Genomic DNA, 20565 nt, shown 5'->3' on the forward strand with positions numbered 1-20565 from the left:
ATAATTTCATGCAGTTGACAAGGAACCAGTATGCTTCAAGCTCTGTATGTGTGTGTTATGTAGTAAAGTGTGCTCAGGGCTTGCAGGCCAAAGATAAGACGGGCTCGAGCGACCCTTACGTGACTGTCCAAGTGGGAAAGACGAAGAAGCGAACTAAGACCATCTACGGCAACTTGAACCCCGTGTGGGAGGAGAAATTTCACTTGTGAGCGCGCCTCTCTTTCTCATTCTCAAGTAAGCGTCTGTAAACTTTTGCACTTAGTGACGTTTTCCGTGTGTGTGTGTGTGTGTGTTTTCAGTGAGTGCCACAACTCGTCAGACCGCATTAAGGTGCGCGTGTGGGACGAAGACGACGACATCAAGTCCCGTGTGAAACAGAGGCTTAAGAGAGAGTCGGACGATTTCCTGGGACAGAGCATCATCGAGGTGCGGACACTCAGCGGCGAGATGGACGTCTGGTACAACCTGGGTAAGTGGGTGGGTGGGTGTGTGTGTGTCTGTCTGTCTGTCTGACACACACCATCTTGACATCTGCCAGTGGCCATTTGTGTGTCAACCCCCCTTCCTCTTGTGCCTGCTTGCGCTGTCACTGTTCACCGACCCTTCCGCCCGTCTCTGCATGGTGGCTCTCTCTCCCTGTGGCTGGTGAATCTTTCCTCTTTATCGGCGTCGCCGGACTGAAACACATCGCACTGATTAGTCTCATCAGCTGCATTTCTTCAGTGTACTTAGATATCACCAATTACCAAGTGTCTCAAACACACTGAAATCTAGTAGAATAACTGATGTAAGGAAACGATAAGACGTACTCGTAATGAGATCAGATCCGCATGTACTGTTTACACAGACAGTGTGTGGTGTTTGGCGGGTCGTCCCTAAGAGCTCGTGTCAGTAAGGGGAATTAGTGAAAGCTGAATGGGCGAGTGTGCATGTGGGCTACGGGGATGAGTGAAGGACCGCAGGGTCTATCTCAGCTCGCTGTTCTCTCCTCACATGACATTATGCTGGTACTATTTTAAGAGTCCCGAGCCTTTTGGGGAAAACCAAGAGTGCAGCGACACACCGGCCGACGGGCGAACATCAGGTGGACCAGCGTTTCGTTATTTTCGATAAAATTTTATTTACTATAAGATCCCAATTTCAAAAACGTTGGGACAGCTGTCCCAACACTTTTGTCCAAGCAAAGTATATTTAATATTATGCCAAAATAATTGGATAAATAAAGAATAGCAAGATTTCTTCTTCTTTTTTTTTTTTTTTTACTGCAGTGTATAGATCAGGGCTCATTTGCAGCTTGATCTTGGTTGTGTTTCATGTTCAGAGCTTCTCGTCGTCCTTGTGTTGTTCTTCTAATTGCCCTTTTCTGGAGCTGTGGCCTCCACAAAGGCTCTAGCAATTACAGGCAATAGTAGTAATTGAGTCTCTCTCTCTCTCTCTCTCTCTCTCTCTCTCTCTCTCTCTCTCTCTCTCTGTGATGTTGCTTGATTATTATGTACCGACTCGAGTTGGAAACGGAGCGATCAGATGTCGTGTAGAAATGACCCCTTAATAATTTGCCTGTCAGAAGAAAAAGAGACGGCTCTGCGTTTCTGGAGAAAAAGGCCACGATGTTCTCAGTCGTGTTTTTTCTCTATATCTCTTTTATGGCATATAAATAAGTGGAGTTTTTCTTTCACTGACTCAATGCATCGATTTAGTTCATTTTGAAGTCGTGCCAACTGAATGTGTTTTTCTCCTCTATCTCTCTTTCAATTCTCTCTCTCTCTCTGTCTCTATTTCCCCCTCTATCCTACATCTTCTCTCTGCATTTCTATCTTTTGCCCTCTCGCCTGTCTGTCTTTGTTTCTCTCTCCTCTCTCTGTCTGTCTTTTTTCTGTATTTCTGTCTCTCCCTCCATCTCTGTCTTTGTCTCTCTCTTTTCTCCTTCTGTCTCTCTCTGTTGTTCCCCATTTTGCTCACAACCTTTTCTCATCCCGTCTGCCGGTCTCTTTCTTTCTTTCTTTCTTTCTCTCTCTCTCTCTTCTCCTATTTTCTGTATTTCTGTCTCTCCTCCTTCTCTCTCTTTCTCATGCTCGTCCCTCACCCCATCTGTCTGTCCTTCTCTGTTTTCACTGTTTGTCTTTCTTTCTTATTCTCTTCTCACTCTTTTGTATTTCTCGCTCTTTTTTCTCCCTATTTCTCTCTTTGTCTCACTCTGTTTTCTCTTTCTCCCTCCCTCTCTCTCTCTGTCTATTGTTACCCCTTTCTCGCTCTCTTTCCTCACACGATCTGTCTGTCCGTCTGTCTCTTTCTCTCTCTCTCTCTCTCTCTCTCTCTCTCTCTCTCTCTCTCTCTCTCTCGCCTCTCCTCGTCTTCCACTGTATCCTTTCACAGAAAAAAGGACTGATAAATCCGCGGTGTCCGGCGCAATCCGTCTTCATATCAGCGTGGAAATTAAAGGAGAAGAGAAAGTAGCTCCATACCATGTGCAGTACACCTGTCTCCATGAGGTACAGTGTCTCACACACATCCTACATGTCCACACACACACACACACACACACACACACACACACACACACACACACACTCACACAAACCTTATTATATAAAGGTATTGAATGTACATGTAGAGGAATCACTGCATTAACATTCTTTTTCCACCAAGCAAATTCCCATTCATTTATCTTTATTTTATTTTATTATTTTTTTTTTTTTAGTTCCATGTCATTGGGATAATTTAGTTCCTGTTATTGCTTACCTTATAGCAGCTGTAAACAGTTTTTTCTCACACCAACCTCTGTTAACTTAATAAGTTTTAATTTATTTATTTATTCCTTGTTCCCAGTTTTTTTGATAGAAAAAGACGATACAAGTCATATATTTAATTTACAATGTACTCTAGCAGCGAGCATCTCATGGACCTCTGCTTTACTGCCACTTCCTTTCCCATCATCCTCCACGCTAGGCGACTCTATCAGAACTATCAGAACACTCGGATGTGCTCTTGCACATTCAGACCGGTTTTGAAAGTTTGCCCAGTCGTTTTTTGACATACTTCGTACTGTAACTCACCTTTTCTTGGTTACGTTTTCTTGGTCATCTCGCTTTGCCCGGTCCAGTCTGTGCTGACTGAAACCCAAATATGAGCTCAAACATTTCATTGTATAATTAATTCAATTCTTTCAAGAACTAATTAAAGTCTTTATCTTTGAAATTGTTGAATTGCTGCACATTTCCTACTTCCGTGTCTTTTCCACAGAACCTGTTCCATCACACCACAGACGTGCTCGGTCAGGGAGCAGTGAGGATCCCGGACGCCCGTGGCGATGACGCCTGGAAGGTCTATTTTGACGACGTGGCGCAGGAAATAGTGGACGAGTTTGCGATGCGTTACGGGATCGAGTCCATCTACCAGGCCATGACGTACGCGCCGTCTCCGTGTTACACCGGCTTTTTCTTTTTTAAGTCTTTTAAAGCAGTGTTGTCTCATTCCTTAATTTTTTTATATAGATTTGCCATTTAGTTTAAAACACCCTTCAATGTATTTGCTTTTTTTTTAGGCACTTTGCATGTCTCTCATCTAAATACATGTGTCCCGGCGTCCCTGCTATGATGAGCACCCTGCTGGCCAACATTAATGCCTTCTATGCTCACACCACCGCTTCCACCAACGTCTCTGCCTCTGACCGCTTCTCCGCCTCCAACTTCGGGGTACCGAGTGCCCACACACACACACACACACACACACACACACACACACACACACACACAAATATGCAGCATGTAGCACTTATTGTGGTTTGAGGAACCTCTGTGCTCACAAATGCTGGGTGTTAATCACATTTATATAGGTTTATATTCAAGATGGAATCAAAAAGTTCCAACAGGTGGCAGCACAACGCTGCACGCATAGTCACAGGGAACACTGACCTTCATATAGTTGTAAAAGTTGATAAAAAAAAGTGTGTGAGTTGTAAAAATGAAGTTGATTGCAGTGCACTTTATATTTTCTTGTTTTGGATAACTACTGTTCCGGCTGCTTTTAGGTGGTCCTGCAACTCTTTTCAACAATTTGCCGGCTTCTCTTTAATAATACATTCACACACAAACACCAATTTTATCACTTCGACTATGGCAATAGGCGTTCCTACTAATGCGTGCCTTAGCAACTTTTATCAGTCGGTGGTGCACAGAGTTCCTCTTGTGACAACGAATCAGTTTCTCTTCTCAATTTCGTCACGTAGCTGGATACTCCCACATTGTGTTAATGTTTTGTTTTCTACCTCATTCCACTCAACGCTCTATTTCCTCATCCGACAGAAAGAAAGGTTTGTCAAGCTCTTGGACCAGCTGCATAACTCCTTACGCATCGATCTCTCCATGTACCGCGTAAGTCACGCGTTCAACTCATTCAATACCACTGTGAGATCGCCGTTGTCGTGCTCTGTAATCGTGGTGTGTATTCTGCTGCAGAACAACTTCCCCGCTAGCAGTAAGGAGCGTCTGCAAGACCTGAAGTCCACTGTGGATCTTCTTACCAGCATCACGTTCTTCAGGATGAAGGTATGGTGTTATTTATTTTTAATTAATTCGAACAGCACGAGCTTCTGATTTACTGGGGTGTGTTTGATCAGCATCATGATACAAGGACCGTTTAAGTGGCGAACACTTCTGTGCTGTAAATGAGCGTCTTACCCTACCCCCTGGTGGACAGGTACAGGAACTGCAGAGCCCTCCAAGAGCCAGCCAGGTGGTCCGAGACTGTGTGAAAGCCTGCCTCAACTCCACCTATGACTACATCTTCAACAACTGCCAAGAGCTCTATAGCCGCCAGTACCAGCCTGTAGGAGAACCGGTCAGACATTTTTTCATTTGTGTGTGTGTGTGTGTGTGTGTGTGTGTGTGTGTGTGTGTGTGTGTGTGTGTTGGCTCTGACTGTTTTTCTTTCTCATTTCAGAATAAAGATGAATATCCTTTAGAAGAGCAGGGTCCAAGCATCAAGAATTTGGACTTCTGGCCCAAGCTGATCACTCTGATCGTTTCCATTATAGAGGAAGATCGCAACTCGTACACGCCTGTTCTCAACCAGTGAGTGTTGGACACACACCTACACACGTGTGCAACATAACACACAAACATCCAGGGTCGGTTAAAATAAATAAACAAGATCATATGGATAAAAGTATTGGGACTCCTGACTTTTCCAGCCATGTGTGACTTTCTGTTATAACAAAACTGGTTTGTTATCATATACTGTGTTGCAAAAGTTTGCGGACACCTGGTCATAATAATGGTATGAGAAGATGTTCCACTAGATTTCGGGGTGTGCTTGTGGACATTCGTGTTCATTCGCCACAAGGGTTTTAGTAAAGTCAGGTTCTGATGTGGATGAGAAGGTGAGGAGGCCTGGGGGTGCAGTTCACATTCATCCCAAAGGTGTTCAGTAGGGTTGAGATCAGCGCTCTATCGCAGGCCACTCGAGCCCATGTAAAGCTGATCTTCATGCCATGCTGGAAGAGGTTTGTGTTTCCAATTTCAAGTCAACGTAAAATGTTATTTTTGGAGAAGAACCACATATGGCAGGAAAGATCAGGTGAAACATATACTTACACAGTAGTTTATTCTGTGTTTTGGTCCTTCGCATTTATTGGAACTTTCGTGTCAATTGTCTTGTTTTTGTCCCGTCCCAGGTTTCCTCAGGAGCTCAACGTAGGGAAGGTGTGTGCCGAGGTAATGTGGGTTCAGTTCTCCCAGGATATGAAGTACGCCATGGAGGGTGAGTCACACTGCCTGGATCTCTGTACACGCTGTACATTCCTGCCTAATTATGTGGTTAACAATTATTTATCCAACTATTATCTTAGGAAGTAACAGTTGGTTTTAGATGAAATCTATGTAGCTGTGTAAAATGGAGAACAGGAGAGATGATTTTAACAGACTGGCACACCAAACACCCCCCTTCCCTGGGAGCAGGGAAGGTTGGACACTTATTCCAAACCAACATGGCAACCATTCCATACTTCAACCCCATAAAATTCCGCCCATTCCATACAATTGCTCTGGAATGAACTGGAATGCAGGAAAAAACTCCAGCTATTAAAGAACATCTTTGGCAAGCTTCTTATAAGAGTGGATGGAGATTAAATGTGGAATGGGATGTTCATAAAGTACATAGTAATCTTGTGGTCAGGTGTTATGATAGGGATAATTTGCACTCTCAATACAGTCCAAGATTTTACAGAGCTTTAATTAACCACAGCAGATTTTTTTTTTTTTTTAGGTTTTTGTGAATTTTCTGAACAATGATGTTATTTATGTTGAGATCAGATTATATTATATACCGTAACAATAACGTGACCTCTGAAACGTCATTGTGAATCACATTTATAATTAGAGAGATCTTTCAAGATGCTCTTCACGTTCTGGCTGGCCAGCTCTAAACGCTTACTCAATCTCTTTCTTACACACACATGCACACACTCATATTCTGTTGTTATCTCCTCAGAGCACGAGAAAAACCGTCTGTGCAAAAGTGCTGACTACATGAACCTGCACTTTAAGGTGAAGTGGCTCTGTAATGAGTATGTAAAGGATCTGCCTGCCTTCAAAGGAGTCGTTCCCGAATATCCCATGTGAGTGTCACGTCATTGAACCTTCAAGGCTTTAAAGCAACTATTACTACAATTCAGGGCTTTTTATTTTTAAAAGAACGTAAGGTTCTGAATAAGTTCTGCTTGGAACTTGGTTCTCCAAAGATACAATTGAAGAACCCTTAAGGACTCATATCAGAAAGTATAAGTAGTAAATAAACTGCTCATTTCCTCATGTGTCGGTTTGTGTGTAGGTGGTTCATGCAGTTCGTGCTGCAGTGGTTGGACGAGAACGAAGACGTGTCCATGGAGTTCATGCACGGCGCCCTCGAGAGGGACAAAAAGGACGGAGTGAGTATTCGTGTAGTCATGTTTAGTGAACGCGCCTCAACCAAGATACAGCTCATTTTTTTCAAAAAACATCTGCATTGAAATGCAAGTCAAGAGCCAAAACATCTGTCACGGCTGTAATTTTTACTGATTCGAGGCACAGCACTAACTTTTTGAACAACGTTCTTTTTTTTTATTGTCATGCACCATGTTGGAAAAAGGAAATCACTCACCGTACATTTGAAAGGTTTTACTAATTCAGAAGACCGGTCCTCAAAACACATACTTCCTAGTACGTTTATTGGCTTTGTGAGGAATTTTTCAAATTCAAGCAATTACTTCAGGACAACTGGTTGCATACATATTCAATATACGCACATACATATTCAATTTGTGACACAGTGTAGTCGATACGATGTCATGTTGCTTTAGACCGATAATAGAGGTTCCAGCAATCATCTAGCGTTGCCGATTAATCGCTTTTGCCAGCATCTAGCATCTTTTTTTTTAAACTATAGGTCAATTATTCTGTTATCAGCAAATACGATTCAACGTATGTAGCTAAACTATATTTCCAAAAGTATTGTGTCACCTGACCTTTGTGGTTATTTTCCAAAGCTGGAGGCACTCAATTGTACAGGACATCTATAATAAAATTTTACATTCACTTGATTTTGGAAACCCAAACCTGTTCCAGCATGGCAATGCCCCTGTGCACAAAGTGAGCTCCTTGAAGATCTTGTTTGCATGCTTTGGAGAGGAAGATCTTGAGTTGCCTGCTATAGAGCTCTGATCTCATCCCTACTGAACACTTTTGAGATGAATGTGAACGCTGACTGCACCTACATCAGTACCTGCCTTTTATAATATCCTTGTAGCTGATGAACACAAATATTCATAGGCACAATCCAAAATCTAACATCTTCCCAGGAGAGTGGAGGGAATTATAAGAGCAAATTGGGACTACATGTAAAATGTTATGAAGATATTCAATAGGATTGAGTTCTGAAGCAGAAGATCTTCCACTCCAACCCATGTTAAGCATATTGTCATAGAGCTGGTTTGTAGAGGGGCATCGTCTATGGTGTCCCAGTACTTTTGCCCATAAAGTGCATGCATGTTGTATAATATATTAGCCTATTTATTATCACTCTTTTTTTATTTATTTATTTTTTTTTTCCTTAGCTCCAGCAGACGTCTGAGCACGCTCTGTTCTCCTGCTCAGTGGTGGACGTGTTCACGCAGCTCAACCAGAGCTTTGAGATTATTAAGAAGCTGGAGTGCCCTGACCCCAAAGTCATGGCCCTGTATAGTCGCCGCTTCGCCAGGGTAAACCCAAATACACATTACGCTCTCCTCGATCCAATCTATCATTCTGTACGTCAGACTTTGATCCTTTTATTTGTGCTGGATTTCTCTCTGGTGACGTTCTTTAAGTGGATGCAGAGAAAACTAGAGTTCCACTAAAACTGAATGAAATATTGAAGAGTGTAATGTGGACTGAACCCAAACTGAACCCTGACTGATATTGTTAATACTTTTTTATAGAACGAGACAGTAGACATTTTTCAGAAACTCACCGTGGCATGTACATAAGGAATAAACATTTGTGTCATTTGAGACACAAATGATTTTCATTTTATTGATTTGAATTTGAGATTGTAGGATTCGCCGGTTCACATCGACACGTCGGCATGATGTGGTTTAAAGCGTGCATCAGATAAACGTTGGCATTTGTGTCGCAGCGCATTTATATATATATAACTATTAGTAGATGCGCTATACTCGATTTTTTTTCAAAAGTTACCAATCATTTGTGGCCAGTATTTTCTATGTAGACTGTTTTTTTTTCCTCTCAACTGTTTCTCAGCATCACTGCTGCAACGTGAACCTGATGCATCATCAGAATCAGGTTTATTGGCCAAATGTGTTGGTACAGCACAAGGAGTTTGGTCCAGCTGTTAGTGACTCTTAAAGTACAGACATAAATAACATAACACTCCTGAGACCGAGGCGTGTCCCGAGAGTCACATAGAATACAGATTAACATGGCAGAGGTAGAGCTGTACCTTCCTGCACACACAACAGTAAAAGAACAGGGTTTTTTTCCCCATCTTTGTTCTTTTTTTATTTAATTTTTTTTGCACTACAAAGGCGTGTTTGTGAAAGGGGCCATGCGTTAGAAATCAATGATCTGTCAGAACAAAAGAAATAAAAGCCCCAAAAAAATCTGACACATTGAATTGCACAGCATCATAATTTTTTCTATTGCATTGTGTTTGGATCGCACTGCAACATAATACTGGTGAATCGTATCGGACCATCTGAGTAGTTGCTTCATAGAGTATGTGTCTTTAATGTAACGTAAGGTCGTCTAGGCGAATCGCGTCTGCCTCAGTTATGGAGATGCGCATGTCTAATTTGAATACTGTAAAATCTTGCATACATCTTGGACACAGGCCTGGTCATGTCTATTTACAGCAAAATATTATAAATATGTAATAATAATGTGCTGTTAATTCAATTAGATAAAAAAAACATGATCAACTTGGTTACTGTATAAAATCCCTAAGATACTGAAGCGAACTCCGACTCCACCCAACTGAGTAATGCTGTTAGGCTCATCATTACAATATTCATATCAATAATTTATTTATTTTTTTTGCCCTATTAGACTATTGCCAAGGTCCTGCTGCAGTACAGTGCCATTTTGAAGAAGAGTTTCCCGTCCTACTGTGACAAGGAGAAGATCGTGAGTCTGTTCACCACAAACTTTTACGTTTGTATGAATTGAATCCCCTCTCACACAAACCCCCGTCTTTCCCTCGAACAGCCCTGCGTCCTGATGAACAACGTGCAGCAGCTGCGAGTTCAGCTCGAGAAGATGTTTGAGTCGATGGGGGCCAAACAGGTAGGAGACCCCCTAAAGGTCCAGTTGAAACAAATTCCACTTAAAGTGGCTGTGTTTGTGTAGTGGTGCTTTGTGATACCACTTTTGCTCTGTGCCATGGTGAGACTTAGGATTTAAGATTCAAATACAAACTTTTACATCTAATCATCCAATTTTTTCTTTGCATCCAGACGATGGATGTTGATTGTTCAGACATCTGTCCAGAAAGACTATTTTCCCCCCTGGATGTTCTACCTTTAGTGAAGTCATTTTCCTAAATGCGTGTGATTGGATAAACCTCAAAGTGTTTCAAAAACTAGACAGCCAGTAAAAAATGTAATGTTAGTAATCTTTCCTGTAGTATTTGTTCCTGGTTGCTCTTCCGCAGAGTCTATTCTTGTGCACTAGCTGAAAAAACAAACGATTGTGCTTGTTTTCTTTACTGCTATCAGATAACAGTGCCATGATACGCATTTCCTGTTCCAACCCTGATCAGTTAGTGAGGAATATTTGCTCCCATCTTTTCTCCTCAGATTGCCACAGAGGAAGCCAGGGTAACGAGAGTGTTATGATCTTTTCTGTGCTGATACATTGCTAGTAAAAGTAGTTTTGTGTGTTTAGCAGATTAATTTATATTAACATATTAACTAACTGATTTTATTACTTTATTTAAAAGACTATAATTTCTAACAACTGGCACCTAGGCTACGCCTCCTTCGATGTGATTGGCAATCACCCAGGCCACGCCCCTTCACTTTGATTGGCAAGCACTTAGGTCACGCCCCCTTCCCTGCGATTGGCAAGCACTTAGGCCATGCCTCCTTCACTGTGATTGGCCAGCACATATGCCACGCCTCCTTCACTGTGATTGGCAAGCACCTAGGCCACGCCTTCTTTACTGTGATTGGCAAGCACCTAGGCCATGCCTCCTTCATTGTGATTGGCAAGCACCTAGTCCATGCCTTTTTCATTGTTTACAAACAAGCACATATGCCACGCCTCCTTCACTGTGATTAGCAAGCACCTAGTCCACACCTCCATTGTAATTAACAAGCACCTAAGCCACACCTCCTTTATTGTTACAGACAAGCACCTATGCCATGCCTTCATTGCTAGTAACAAGAGTCTAGGCCACGCCTTCTTCATTATTTACAGACAAACAACTAAGCCACGCCTTAATTTAGAGGTCTGACAGTCACTCACTTCCAGTAATTTATTTCCAGTAATTTATAATCCCTTTCCCACCCCGTATATTAGCTGCTTGGCATCATAGTGTAGCTTTTTAGAGCTTCTTGGAGAAGAATCCATTCACTTTATATAAGAATCACAACAAAACTCTGGTCAGATTCGTTACACCATGCCGTTCTTTCCCTTTATAAAGCTGAATGAGAGAGTGGACCCTGAGGAAGAGGAGGATGAGGTGAAGGTGTGTGTGTGTGTGTGTGTGTGTGTGTGTGAGAGATTCTGAGTAGTAACACAAACTATTAGAGGAACAATGTGGTCTATATACAGGACATGCGTCCTTTAACATCATATTGTTCCTTTATTGTCTTCGTTGTCTCTCTTTGTGTATGGGTGTAGCCGATATCAGAGATGGAGAAGGTTGGTGAAAAAGTGGTGCAGAAGTAGATCAGTCCTCGTAGAGCGTTCCTGTAGGTAGTAATCCACTCTATAATCAGGACCAGACCAGATTCAGCCTCATAACACTCTTTCTCCCTCTCTCGCTCACTCCTACTGAATTACGCCTCAATGTTTCCTCAAAGTGTTTTTTTCCTTCTTTCCTGTACACAGCGTATATGATGCATTCACGAGCAGACGTATGTGTTCATAGACAATCCCAAAGCCAAGCAGTAGAGTAGGCATAGAGCACCCCCTAGTGGCTGTCTGGTGACAGAAGGAATAGAGCACCCCCTAGTGGCTGTCTGGTGACAGAACTGTGTGTTGTCTCTCTGAATCTCTCAGCTCTGTGACCCTGAGAATGATGATGATGAAGTGGAACAGATGTGTAAGGTTTGTTTTCTGGAGAGGTGATCCTGGAGAATCAGTTTTTCTTCCAGTGTGTGTCTGAAGATTCTCCTGAAGAATCATGACCTTCTAAGTACTTATGTTCCTACTACCCCCCTCATACACTCTACTCAATTCCCCTGACCAGGATTTATCACTACATACTAAACACACTGCCCGAACAAATCCATTTCCACTAACATACATTTATCTCATTTACACAACTAAGCAGCAATGGGGTTAAGGGCCTTGCTTAGGGGCCCCAGGACTGGCAGTTTGGTGTGGCTGGGATTTAAACTCACAACCTTTAGATCTAATGTCTAATCCCTAAACCACTAAGCTATCCCCTCCCCCTTAGCAGGTAACTTGGTTGAATAGCAGGTTGTGTTAACGCTAATTTGCTAGCATGCTTTTTCTAGTTATTCAACAACACACTACAGACAAAACTGGAGGCACACAATTGTATAGGACGTCTTTGGATGCAAAAGCATTACATTTTCCCCTTCACTTCTATCAAATGCAGAACACAGTGGCAAAGTTTCAGTGTAGTATACAAATTATTCAACTTATATCTTCCTTTCTTTCTGCAAAGGTCGAAACCGACAGTACAAAGGTGGGTTCTGATGTGTAATGTCCATTCTTTTTTAAAGAAACTAAATCATATTGTGTGTACGATCACAGCAAACACATTTTATTAACTTTGGTCTTCTCAATGAAGGGTTTCTCACTGAGGTGTTTTGTGTTTTCCGTCACAAGTTCACTTTGAGGTCGTCCGATTTTTATGAGGTGACTGGTGCAGGATGGTGTTCCTGTGTAAAAATACCATGGATGAAATAAGATTGATTGATGTGTGTGTGTGTGTGTGTGTGTGTGTGTGTGTGTGTGTGTGTGTGTGTGTGTGTGTGCACGCACAGATGGACACAGAAGCCAGCGACACCCTCAATGAGCTGCAGGTGAAGCTGAACAATGTGCTGGATGAATTGAGCTCCACGTTTTCAAACACGTAATACTTTCTTCTCCTTCTCCTTCTTCTTCCTGTTTTGGCTTTCGTCTTTGCAAGTGAACACAGCTCTGTATCTTATAAACAGCTGTATCTTATCTGTATCTTATAAAAGTGCAAGTGAATGCAGCACTGTATCTTATAAACAGCGCTGTATTTAATACACACTGAGTGCAAGTGAACACAGCACTGTATCTAATACACACTGAAGGTGTGAATGAATGCAGCACTGTATTTAATACACACTGAAAGTGCAAGTGAATGCAGCACTGTATTTAATACACACTGAAGGTGTGAATGAATGCAGCACTGTATTTAATACACACTGAAAGTGCAAGTGAACACAGCTCTGTATCTTATAAAAGTGCAAGTGAATGCAGCACTGTATTTAATACACACTGAAAGTGCAAGTGAATGCAGCACTGTATTTAATACACACTGAAAGTGCAAGTGAATGCAGCACTGTATTTAATACACACTGAGAGTGCAAGTGAACGCAGCACTGTATTTAATACACACTGAAGGTGTGAATGAATGCAGCACTGTATTTAATACACACTGAGAGTGCAAGTGAATGCAGCACTGTATTTAATACACACTGAGAGTGCAAGTGAATGCAGCACTGTATCTAATACACACTGTGAATGAACGCAGCACTGTATACAGCGCTTCTCTTTTTTCACACTTTTATATTACAGCTTTATTCCAAAATAGATTAAATTCATTATTTTCCTCAAATTTCTACAAACAATACCACGTGTGTGTTTTGTTTTGCAAATGTATTAAAAATAATAATAATAATAATATGTACATAAGTATTTACTGCCTTTCCCATGACACTCAAAATTGAGCTCAGGTGCCTCCTGTTTCCACGATCATCCTTGAGTCGTTTCTACAACTTGACTGGAATCTGTGGTAAATTCAGTTGATTGGACATGATTTGGAAAGGCACACATCTGTGCAGCACTGCACCAATCAGGCTTGTATGGTAGAGTAGCACATGACAGCCAGCCTGGAGTTTGCCAAAAGGCACCTGAAGGACTCTCAGACCATGAGAAACAAATTTCTCTGGTCTGATGAAGCAAAGTTAGAAATATTTGGCCTGAATGCCAAGCATCATGTCTGAAGGAAACCAGGCACCGCTCATCACCTGGCCAATACCATCCCTAGAGTGAAACATGGTGGTGGCAGCATCATGCTGTGGGGACATTTTTCAGTGGCAGGAACTGGGAGATTCGTCAGAATCAAGGGAAAGATGAATACTGCAATGTGCAGAGACGTCCTCGATGAAAACTTGCTCCAGATCGCTCTGGACCTCAGACAGGGGCGAGACGGATCATCTACCACAACAGGACATCGACCCTCGGCTACGTCACGACTCTGACAGAGATAGAGCCCAAACCTGAACCTGAACCTGACGCTCCCCATCCAACCTGATTGAGCTCGAGAGGTTCTGCCAGAAAGATTGGGAGATACTGCCCAAAATATTTGTGCCAATCTTGTAGCATTGAACCCAAAAGGACTTGAGGCTGTAATTTGGTGCTTCAACAAAGTATTGAGCAAAGGCTGTGAATACTTATGTACATGTGATTATTATTTATTAATATTATTATTTGTATACAAGTATTGTTTAACATAACACAATGTGAAAAAAGTGAAGCGCTGTGAATACTTTCCTGGATGCACTGTAACATACATGCAGAGAGTGCAAGTGAACACTGCACTGAATTTTATACATACTGCTGTATTCAATACACACTGAGTGCAAGTGAACGCAGCACTGAATTTTATACATACTGCTGTATTCAATACACACTGAGTGCAAGTGAACGCAGCACTGCATAACACACCTACCTGCGGTCTGTGCAGATTCCAGAGTCGAATTGATGAGTGCACACGGCAGATGGCGAGTCTGTTGTACCAGATTAAAGGACCAGTAAACACCAACAGCCGAAACCAAGTGGAGGGCGATTCGGACAACATGCTCCGCCCTCTCATGGATTTCCTGGATGGAAAGTGAGTCAGATTGGCTTTTGTTTCTTCATCAAATGTTCACTTAGACCTACAAAATATCTACTTGTATTTATGTAGTGTGTGCAGCAACTTAAATATTGGTGGGGTTTTTTTATTTTTTTACAAAGATAAAAAAAAGAACTGTGGATTTTTGCATTAAAATTAAAATTTTGCCTTGAAAATGAAGCAAATCAGCAGCAGTGAATCACGTAAATCATGTAAAAGTGCATTTTTCCAAAGAAGTTCTTGATTTGTCTTTTATCTTTAATTTGTTTTTAAATAATTCATTCATTCGATTAAAAGAAATTCCTTCCCATGAACATTCCAGAAAGCTTCGTATGTGAAATATGCCCCACTACTATACAAAGTACACTATATAAACAAAAGTATCGGGACACCTGATTGTTCCAGCCGTATGATCTGCTTCCCCAAACTGTTACCACAAAGAGGCACACAATTGTACAGGACGTCTTTGGAAGAATCAGCACGGAATATTCTCTTCACTTGAATTAGGAGATCCAAACCAGTTCCAGCATGAAGATGCCCCTGTGCACAAAGCCAGCTCCATGAAGATCTGCTTTACATGGTTTGAAGTGGAAGATCTCCTACTATAGAGCTCCAACCCTATTGAACCGGTAAACGTGAACACTGACTGGACCTCAGGCCTCCTCACCTCATCTACATCACTTGCGGACTTTATTAACACCCTTGTGACTGAATGATCTCCACAAATCTCACAAGCACAGATTTAGTGGAACATCTTCTCAGAAGAGTTCTGGAATATGGTCAGGTGTCCACAAACATTTTTTTTATATGTTGCTGCAAAAAAGTAAAAAGAAAGAAAGAAAGAAAGAAAGAAAGAAAGAAAGAAAGAAAGAAAGAAAGAAAGAAAGAGAGAGAGAGATTTCTGTAAGAGTACCACTTTGCAAACTAGTATGTTTAAGAAGAAACTGAGCTTCAGGAATATCTAGAATTAAGTTCTTGCAGGGTGAAACTTTTGTATTGAATGTGAGAGTAAAATTCTATGTAAATTATTACAATTATTTATAACTTTGTTGTATAAATGTTTTGAGACCTGTAGCAGGCATCAAATTTGAAATGATCTCATTTTCTGCATTAAAGCGTCCTATTTTTCAGTTTGCACATTTTTTGTTCTCTATGATCTATTGTGAATAAAACATTGGCTCATTTTATTGAAATGGAAACAACGTCCCAACATTTCTGAAATTCTGGTTGAACAAATGATTAGTAACGATCAAGTGCTGATCCAGAGAAAGCAATAAATACCAGCATCGTTTACAGAATTATGCACCTTTATGGATAACCGTGTGTGTGTGTGTGTGTTCGTTCCTTCAGTCTGATGCTCTTTGCATCCGTGTGTGAGAAGACCGTTCTGAAGCGGGTTCTGAAGGAGTTGTGGAGGATCGTGATGAACAGTCTGGAGAAGACTATCGTCCTCCCTCAAGGCAACGACAGCTTCGTAAGTTTACCACGTCCTTTTTCACTCAGCCGCACACACACACACACTTTCACACTCATCATGGATGTTTGTGTCCTTTGTTAAAGTAAATTACTGTCTATTTATTTAATGCATCTAATATTCAGGTGTTTTGTTTACAGTATATGGTTGTTTTTTTTACGTTGGGTTTGTTTAATTCGCTCATTTTTTTTTTTTTCATTTCTTTACTGCCTCTCTCGCAGGGCAACATATTTTCTGCTGCCAAAGATCTCGGCCAGTTCTCCAAACTCAAGGTAATCACATGCAATTTGCCCCGTTTAGACACAAGTTTAGAAGCATAGGATATGTGCTTGTTAAACATCCTGTTCCACATTGACAGTAATATATTTATATATATCTATCTCTATGTGTGTGTGTGTGTGTGTGTGTGTGTGTGTGTGTGTGTGTGTGTGTGTGTGTGTGTGTGTGTGTGTATTCCACTCGAACTGCAGGATCACATGTCTGGGGAAGCCAAAAGCCTCACACCTAAGCAGTGTGCGGTCATGGACGTGGCTCTGGACACCATAAAGGTATCTGTCCATGACTCAGTCAGCAGTGTCATGTCATGTAGTTCATGACGAGGCTTCATGTATCGTTTTCTCTCCTCAGCAATACTTTCATGCAGGAGGAAACGGGTTAAAAAAGGCCTTCCTGGAGAAGAGCGCCGAGCTTTTGTCACTCCGTCACGCCCTCTCCCTTTATACACAGACCACCGATACGCTCATCAAGACCTTCGTCACAACACAGCACGCTCAGGGTAGGACAGGGTTTTTCCATGTTGTGTCAAACCTGTTACTACACTTCTCTAAAAGATCACTGTGCTGCTGTTGAGTAGTGAAGCTGCTTCAGCCAGAGACACTATTCAGACAATACTGTGATAAAGTGTTTTAAAGCTCCACCCACATCCTCTTAGTTTAGTCAAAATGGTACTTGGGAAAACAATTCAGCGCTCAGTTATAGAACAACGTATTTGTTTGCACACCGTTGTCCCACACTGGATGGATGGATGGGTAGATGGATGGATGAATGGATGGGTAGATGGGTAGATGGATGGATGGATGGATGGATGGGTAGAAAGAAATGATGGATGGATGGATGGATGGATGGATTGATGGATGGATGGATGGGTAGATAGATGGACTGTTAGTAAGAAATGATGGATGGATGGATGGATGGATGGATGGATGGATGCTTTTCTATTTCTGCCTCTTTTTTTTATCTTTACCTCACTGTGAGGTGTCTCATCTTTCCTCGTCTCTCCTGTCTCAGCTCTTTATGCTCTCGAGCTGTCGCTCGCATAGTTTTTCCTCATGTTCTCTGCTTCTTCATGACTGTCTTGTTCAACGTGCTCTGTTCCGCTTTCCGTTTCTTCTTGCTGCTTTTCTGCCGTAGTCCATGATGGGAAAGGGATAAGGATTACGTCTAGCGAGAAAGTCCAGCCATCCAAGGGTAGGTGCTAATCTGATGGATGTTGACTCAATAAACCCCTTATATAAACCACCAACCCCCTCCCCCTCATCCCCACCCCTAACTTTAATTCACCTACAGCCCGTGTTGTCATAAGTGTGCTCCTCTATCGAAACCCTATTACGATAAATTGAAATGCAGTCTGGTCTGTGAGATTATTCAGATTGCAGGGCAAAATCGATGGAGAAATAGGTTTGGTCTCAATCTCTGGCACTTCATAATGGTTTGAGTTTAGATTGTCTGCAGGATGTCTGTCTTTTTTATTCATTTATTTTTAGACATTACACACACCTGAGCTCTCATTAATGTAACTGGAAATATCATCAACTGGACTGACAGTGTGTGTGTGTGTGTGTGTGTGTGTGTGTGTGTGTGTGTGTGTGTGTGTGTGTGTGTGTGTGTGTGTGTAGGCTCAGGTGTGGATAAGCCAGTGGGAGAGGTGTCCATTCAGATCGATCTGTTCACTCATCCAGGCACAGGAGAGCACAAGGTCACAGTTAAAGGTCAGAATGTCACGATCCATTATTATATATATATATATATATATATATATATATATATATATATATATATATATATATATATACACACACACACACGTATATGCATATAAATAAATATACATATATTACATACACTATCTTAATAGTAGACCAGTGGTGGCAAAAATACACACATCCTTCACTCTAGTAGAAGTGCAGAAGAGGCACTTTTTCCCTCAAGTTGAAGTAAAGACGTTTGTACTCTCACATGTACTTCAGTAAAGACTAGTCATTATTACTACCTGTTTTAGCGTCACACTGGTAACTGAACCTCACATCATATATAAATGAGCATTCAGCTGTTTAATATTCAATCCATTTGAATATCGTTCCTTCTCCGTGCTCAGTGGTAGCGGCGAATGACCTGAGGTGGCAGACGTCCGGAATGTTCCGTCCCTTTGTGGAGGTGACGATGATCGGGCCGCACCTCAGCGACAAGAAACGCAAATTTACCACCAAATCCAAGAACAACAGCTGGGCACCCAAATTTAACGAGATTTTCCACTTGTGAGTAAAAAGTGTTCTTTCCAGATAATTAGTGCCTCCTTGCAGGATCGTAACGAGCCAGAAGACCCTCTGTTTGCTACACTGCTTTTTCAAGCATTTCATACCATGCACCTTTTTGACCGAAGGACACATTTAGTCCCAAGATTTTCAGATTTGTGTTCATTTAATTAAAAGGTTAGTATTGTAGTAGTAGATGTAGATGGAGATCTTTCACTCCAACCCATTTAAAGCATATCTCCATGGAGCTGACTTTAGTGTACAGGATTATTGAAATGCTGGATCAGGTTTGGTTCTTCTTTTATGCTCCAAGTTTGTGCTGACAGTTTGAAGAAGAACCACAAGTGGCTGGAAAGATCAGGTGTCCCAATACAATGCATTATGTAGCTACAATGTTGTTAACTAGAGTCTGAGAATTTGAGCTTCATGGCTGGGTGCTGTCAAACTTGTTCATTAACATATTAGGCCACACCCATCAGAACAGTTTTCTTTTGGTGTTTTAGTTTAAGTTTGACATTGACAAATTTTTCTTTTTGGTTTAAATGTACACATTCGACATTTAATTGTTTGTGTGTGTGTGTGACAGTATCCTGGGCAACGAGGACGGACCGGAGTGTTACGAGCTGCAGGTGTGTGTGAAGGACTACTGTTTCGGCCGAGCAGATCGCATCGTGGGCATTGCAGTCATCCAGCTGCAGGACGTAGCTCAGCGAGCGAGCTGCGCCCTCTGGTGTCCGTTGGGCTCGCAGGTGCACATGGACGACACAGGGCTCACCGTGCTGCGTATCCTTTCCCAGAGATCGGGAGACGAAGTAGCCAGAGAGTTCGTCAAGCTGAAATCGGAAACCCGCTCTGCCGAAGAGGGGAGATGAGAACTTAACCTCGGAGAAGGGATGAAGAATAAATGAGTGATGACACGCTTTTTATAAGTATTGGAAGGATCCACGGGTTAGGAGGTTCTCCTGTATAGGTCCGGTTCCCTGTGTTATTGAAGTGGAGGAATTAAGGACACGTTTGCGAGAACCTCCTGCGTTCCTCAGATGTTTTTTTTTTAAAAGCAAGCAGTTTTTTGATCTCTTTATCTATCTTTCTCTTTGTGTCTCTCTGTGTGTCTCTACAACTTGTGATATATCTCAGTCACTCTTTTACTTTTTTTAAATGTTTTGGCCTACTGTATATGTGTATATAAGTGTGTGTGTGTGTGTGTGTGTGTGTATGAGCCTCAAACAGTCCAATACGCAGAGTTCCAATTTCTAACGTGCACTTTTTCACTACCTGCTGTTTCACCATGTCTGTATAAATGCCTTTTTTCGTCGAATGTGTCAAAATTTGAGGAAAAATACAACCGTTGTTTTAAATGAACACAGTCGGATGAATTGTTTTGTATTTAAGGATTTTACATGTTTCTCTCTGAATTATGCGGTACATGAACCCGAACCTAAAACCTGCTGTTGTCTGATCACTAACTGTGTGCCTTCTGAACTACGTACAGGTTGTGTGTCAGACGACGGACCTGTAGAATTAAAGAAGCTCTTAATACTACTACTGTATTAAAAATATCGTTTCAAATGTGTCACTTTTAGGGCCCACCAAGTAAAACACCATCACTGTTAAAGCGATGTCCAGTATATTGCAGGGGCGGGGCTTATTTCTAGTATGTGACACATCATTATCTATGAAACTGTATAATTTTATATATCCGGAAACATTACAAATTACACTTTTAAACTGCTCCATCGATATTAT

At 41.7% G+C, this 20565-nt stretch overlaps 1 protein-coding gene across 5 annotated transcripts in view; it reads left to right on the top strand.

Annotated features, from left to right (window-relative positions):
• Positions 1-20181, top strand: part of unc13bb (unc-13 homolog Bb (C. elegans)) — a 34120-nt gene extending 13939 nt beyond the window's left edge. For 2 of the 5 annotated variants that reach the window (XM_046861823.1, XM_046861825.1), the window contains 25 exons: positions 64-205; positions 300-469; positions 2374-2489; positions 3241-3404; positions 3542-3692; positions 4302-4370; positions 4455-4544; positions 4696-4836; positions 4939-5069; positions 5672-5757; positions 6487-6613; positions 6826-6922; positions 8087-8230; positions 9576-9653; positions 9735-9812; positions 12710-12798; positions 14665-14811; positions 16165-16288; positions 16510-16560; positions 16759-16836; positions 16916-17063; positions 17699-17755; positions 18184-18276; positions 18663-18822; positions 19406-20181. In XM_046861823.1, the coding sequence (XP_046717779.1) occupies positions 64-205; positions 300-469; positions 2374-2489; positions 3241-3404; positions 3542-3692; positions 4302-4370; positions 4455-4544; positions 4696-4836; positions 4939-5069; positions 5672-5757; positions 6487-6613; positions 6826-6922; positions 8087-8230; positions 9576-9653; positions 9735-9812; positions 12710-12798; positions 14665-14811; positions 16165-16288; positions 16510-16560; positions 16759-16836; positions 16916-17063; positions 17699-17755; positions 18184-18276; positions 18663-18822; positions 19406-19691 (3017 nt within the window). In that variant the 3' untranslated portion in view covers positions 19692-20181. Of the gene's footprint in view, positions 1-63; positions 206-299; positions 470-2373; positions 2490-3240; positions 3405-3541; positions 3693-4301; positions 4371-4454; positions 4545-4695; positions 4837-4938; positions 5070-5671; positions 5758-6486; positions 6614-6825; positions 6923-8086; positions 8231-9575; positions 9654-9734; positions 9813-12387; positions 12409-12709; positions 12799-14664; positions 14812-16164; positions 16289-16509; positions 16561-16758; positions 16837-16915; positions 17064-17698; positions 17756-18183; positions 18277-18662; positions 18823-19405 lie in introns of all 5 variants that reach the window. The other 3 variants (XM_046861824.1, XM_046861826.1, XM_046861822.1) reach the window with 2 other exon arrangements.
• Positions 20182-20565: the final 384 nt, after the last annotated feature.

The sequence above is a fragment of the Silurus meridionalis genome, chromosome 11 (genome assembly GCF_014805685.1).
Source record: "Silurus meridionalis isolate SWU-2019-XX chromosome 11, ASM1480568v1, whole genome shotgun sequence".
In the NCBI taxonomy this organism is placed as follows: domain Eukaryota; kingdom Metazoa; phylum Chordata; class Actinopteri; order Siluriformes; family Siluridae; genus Silurus; species Silurus meridionalis.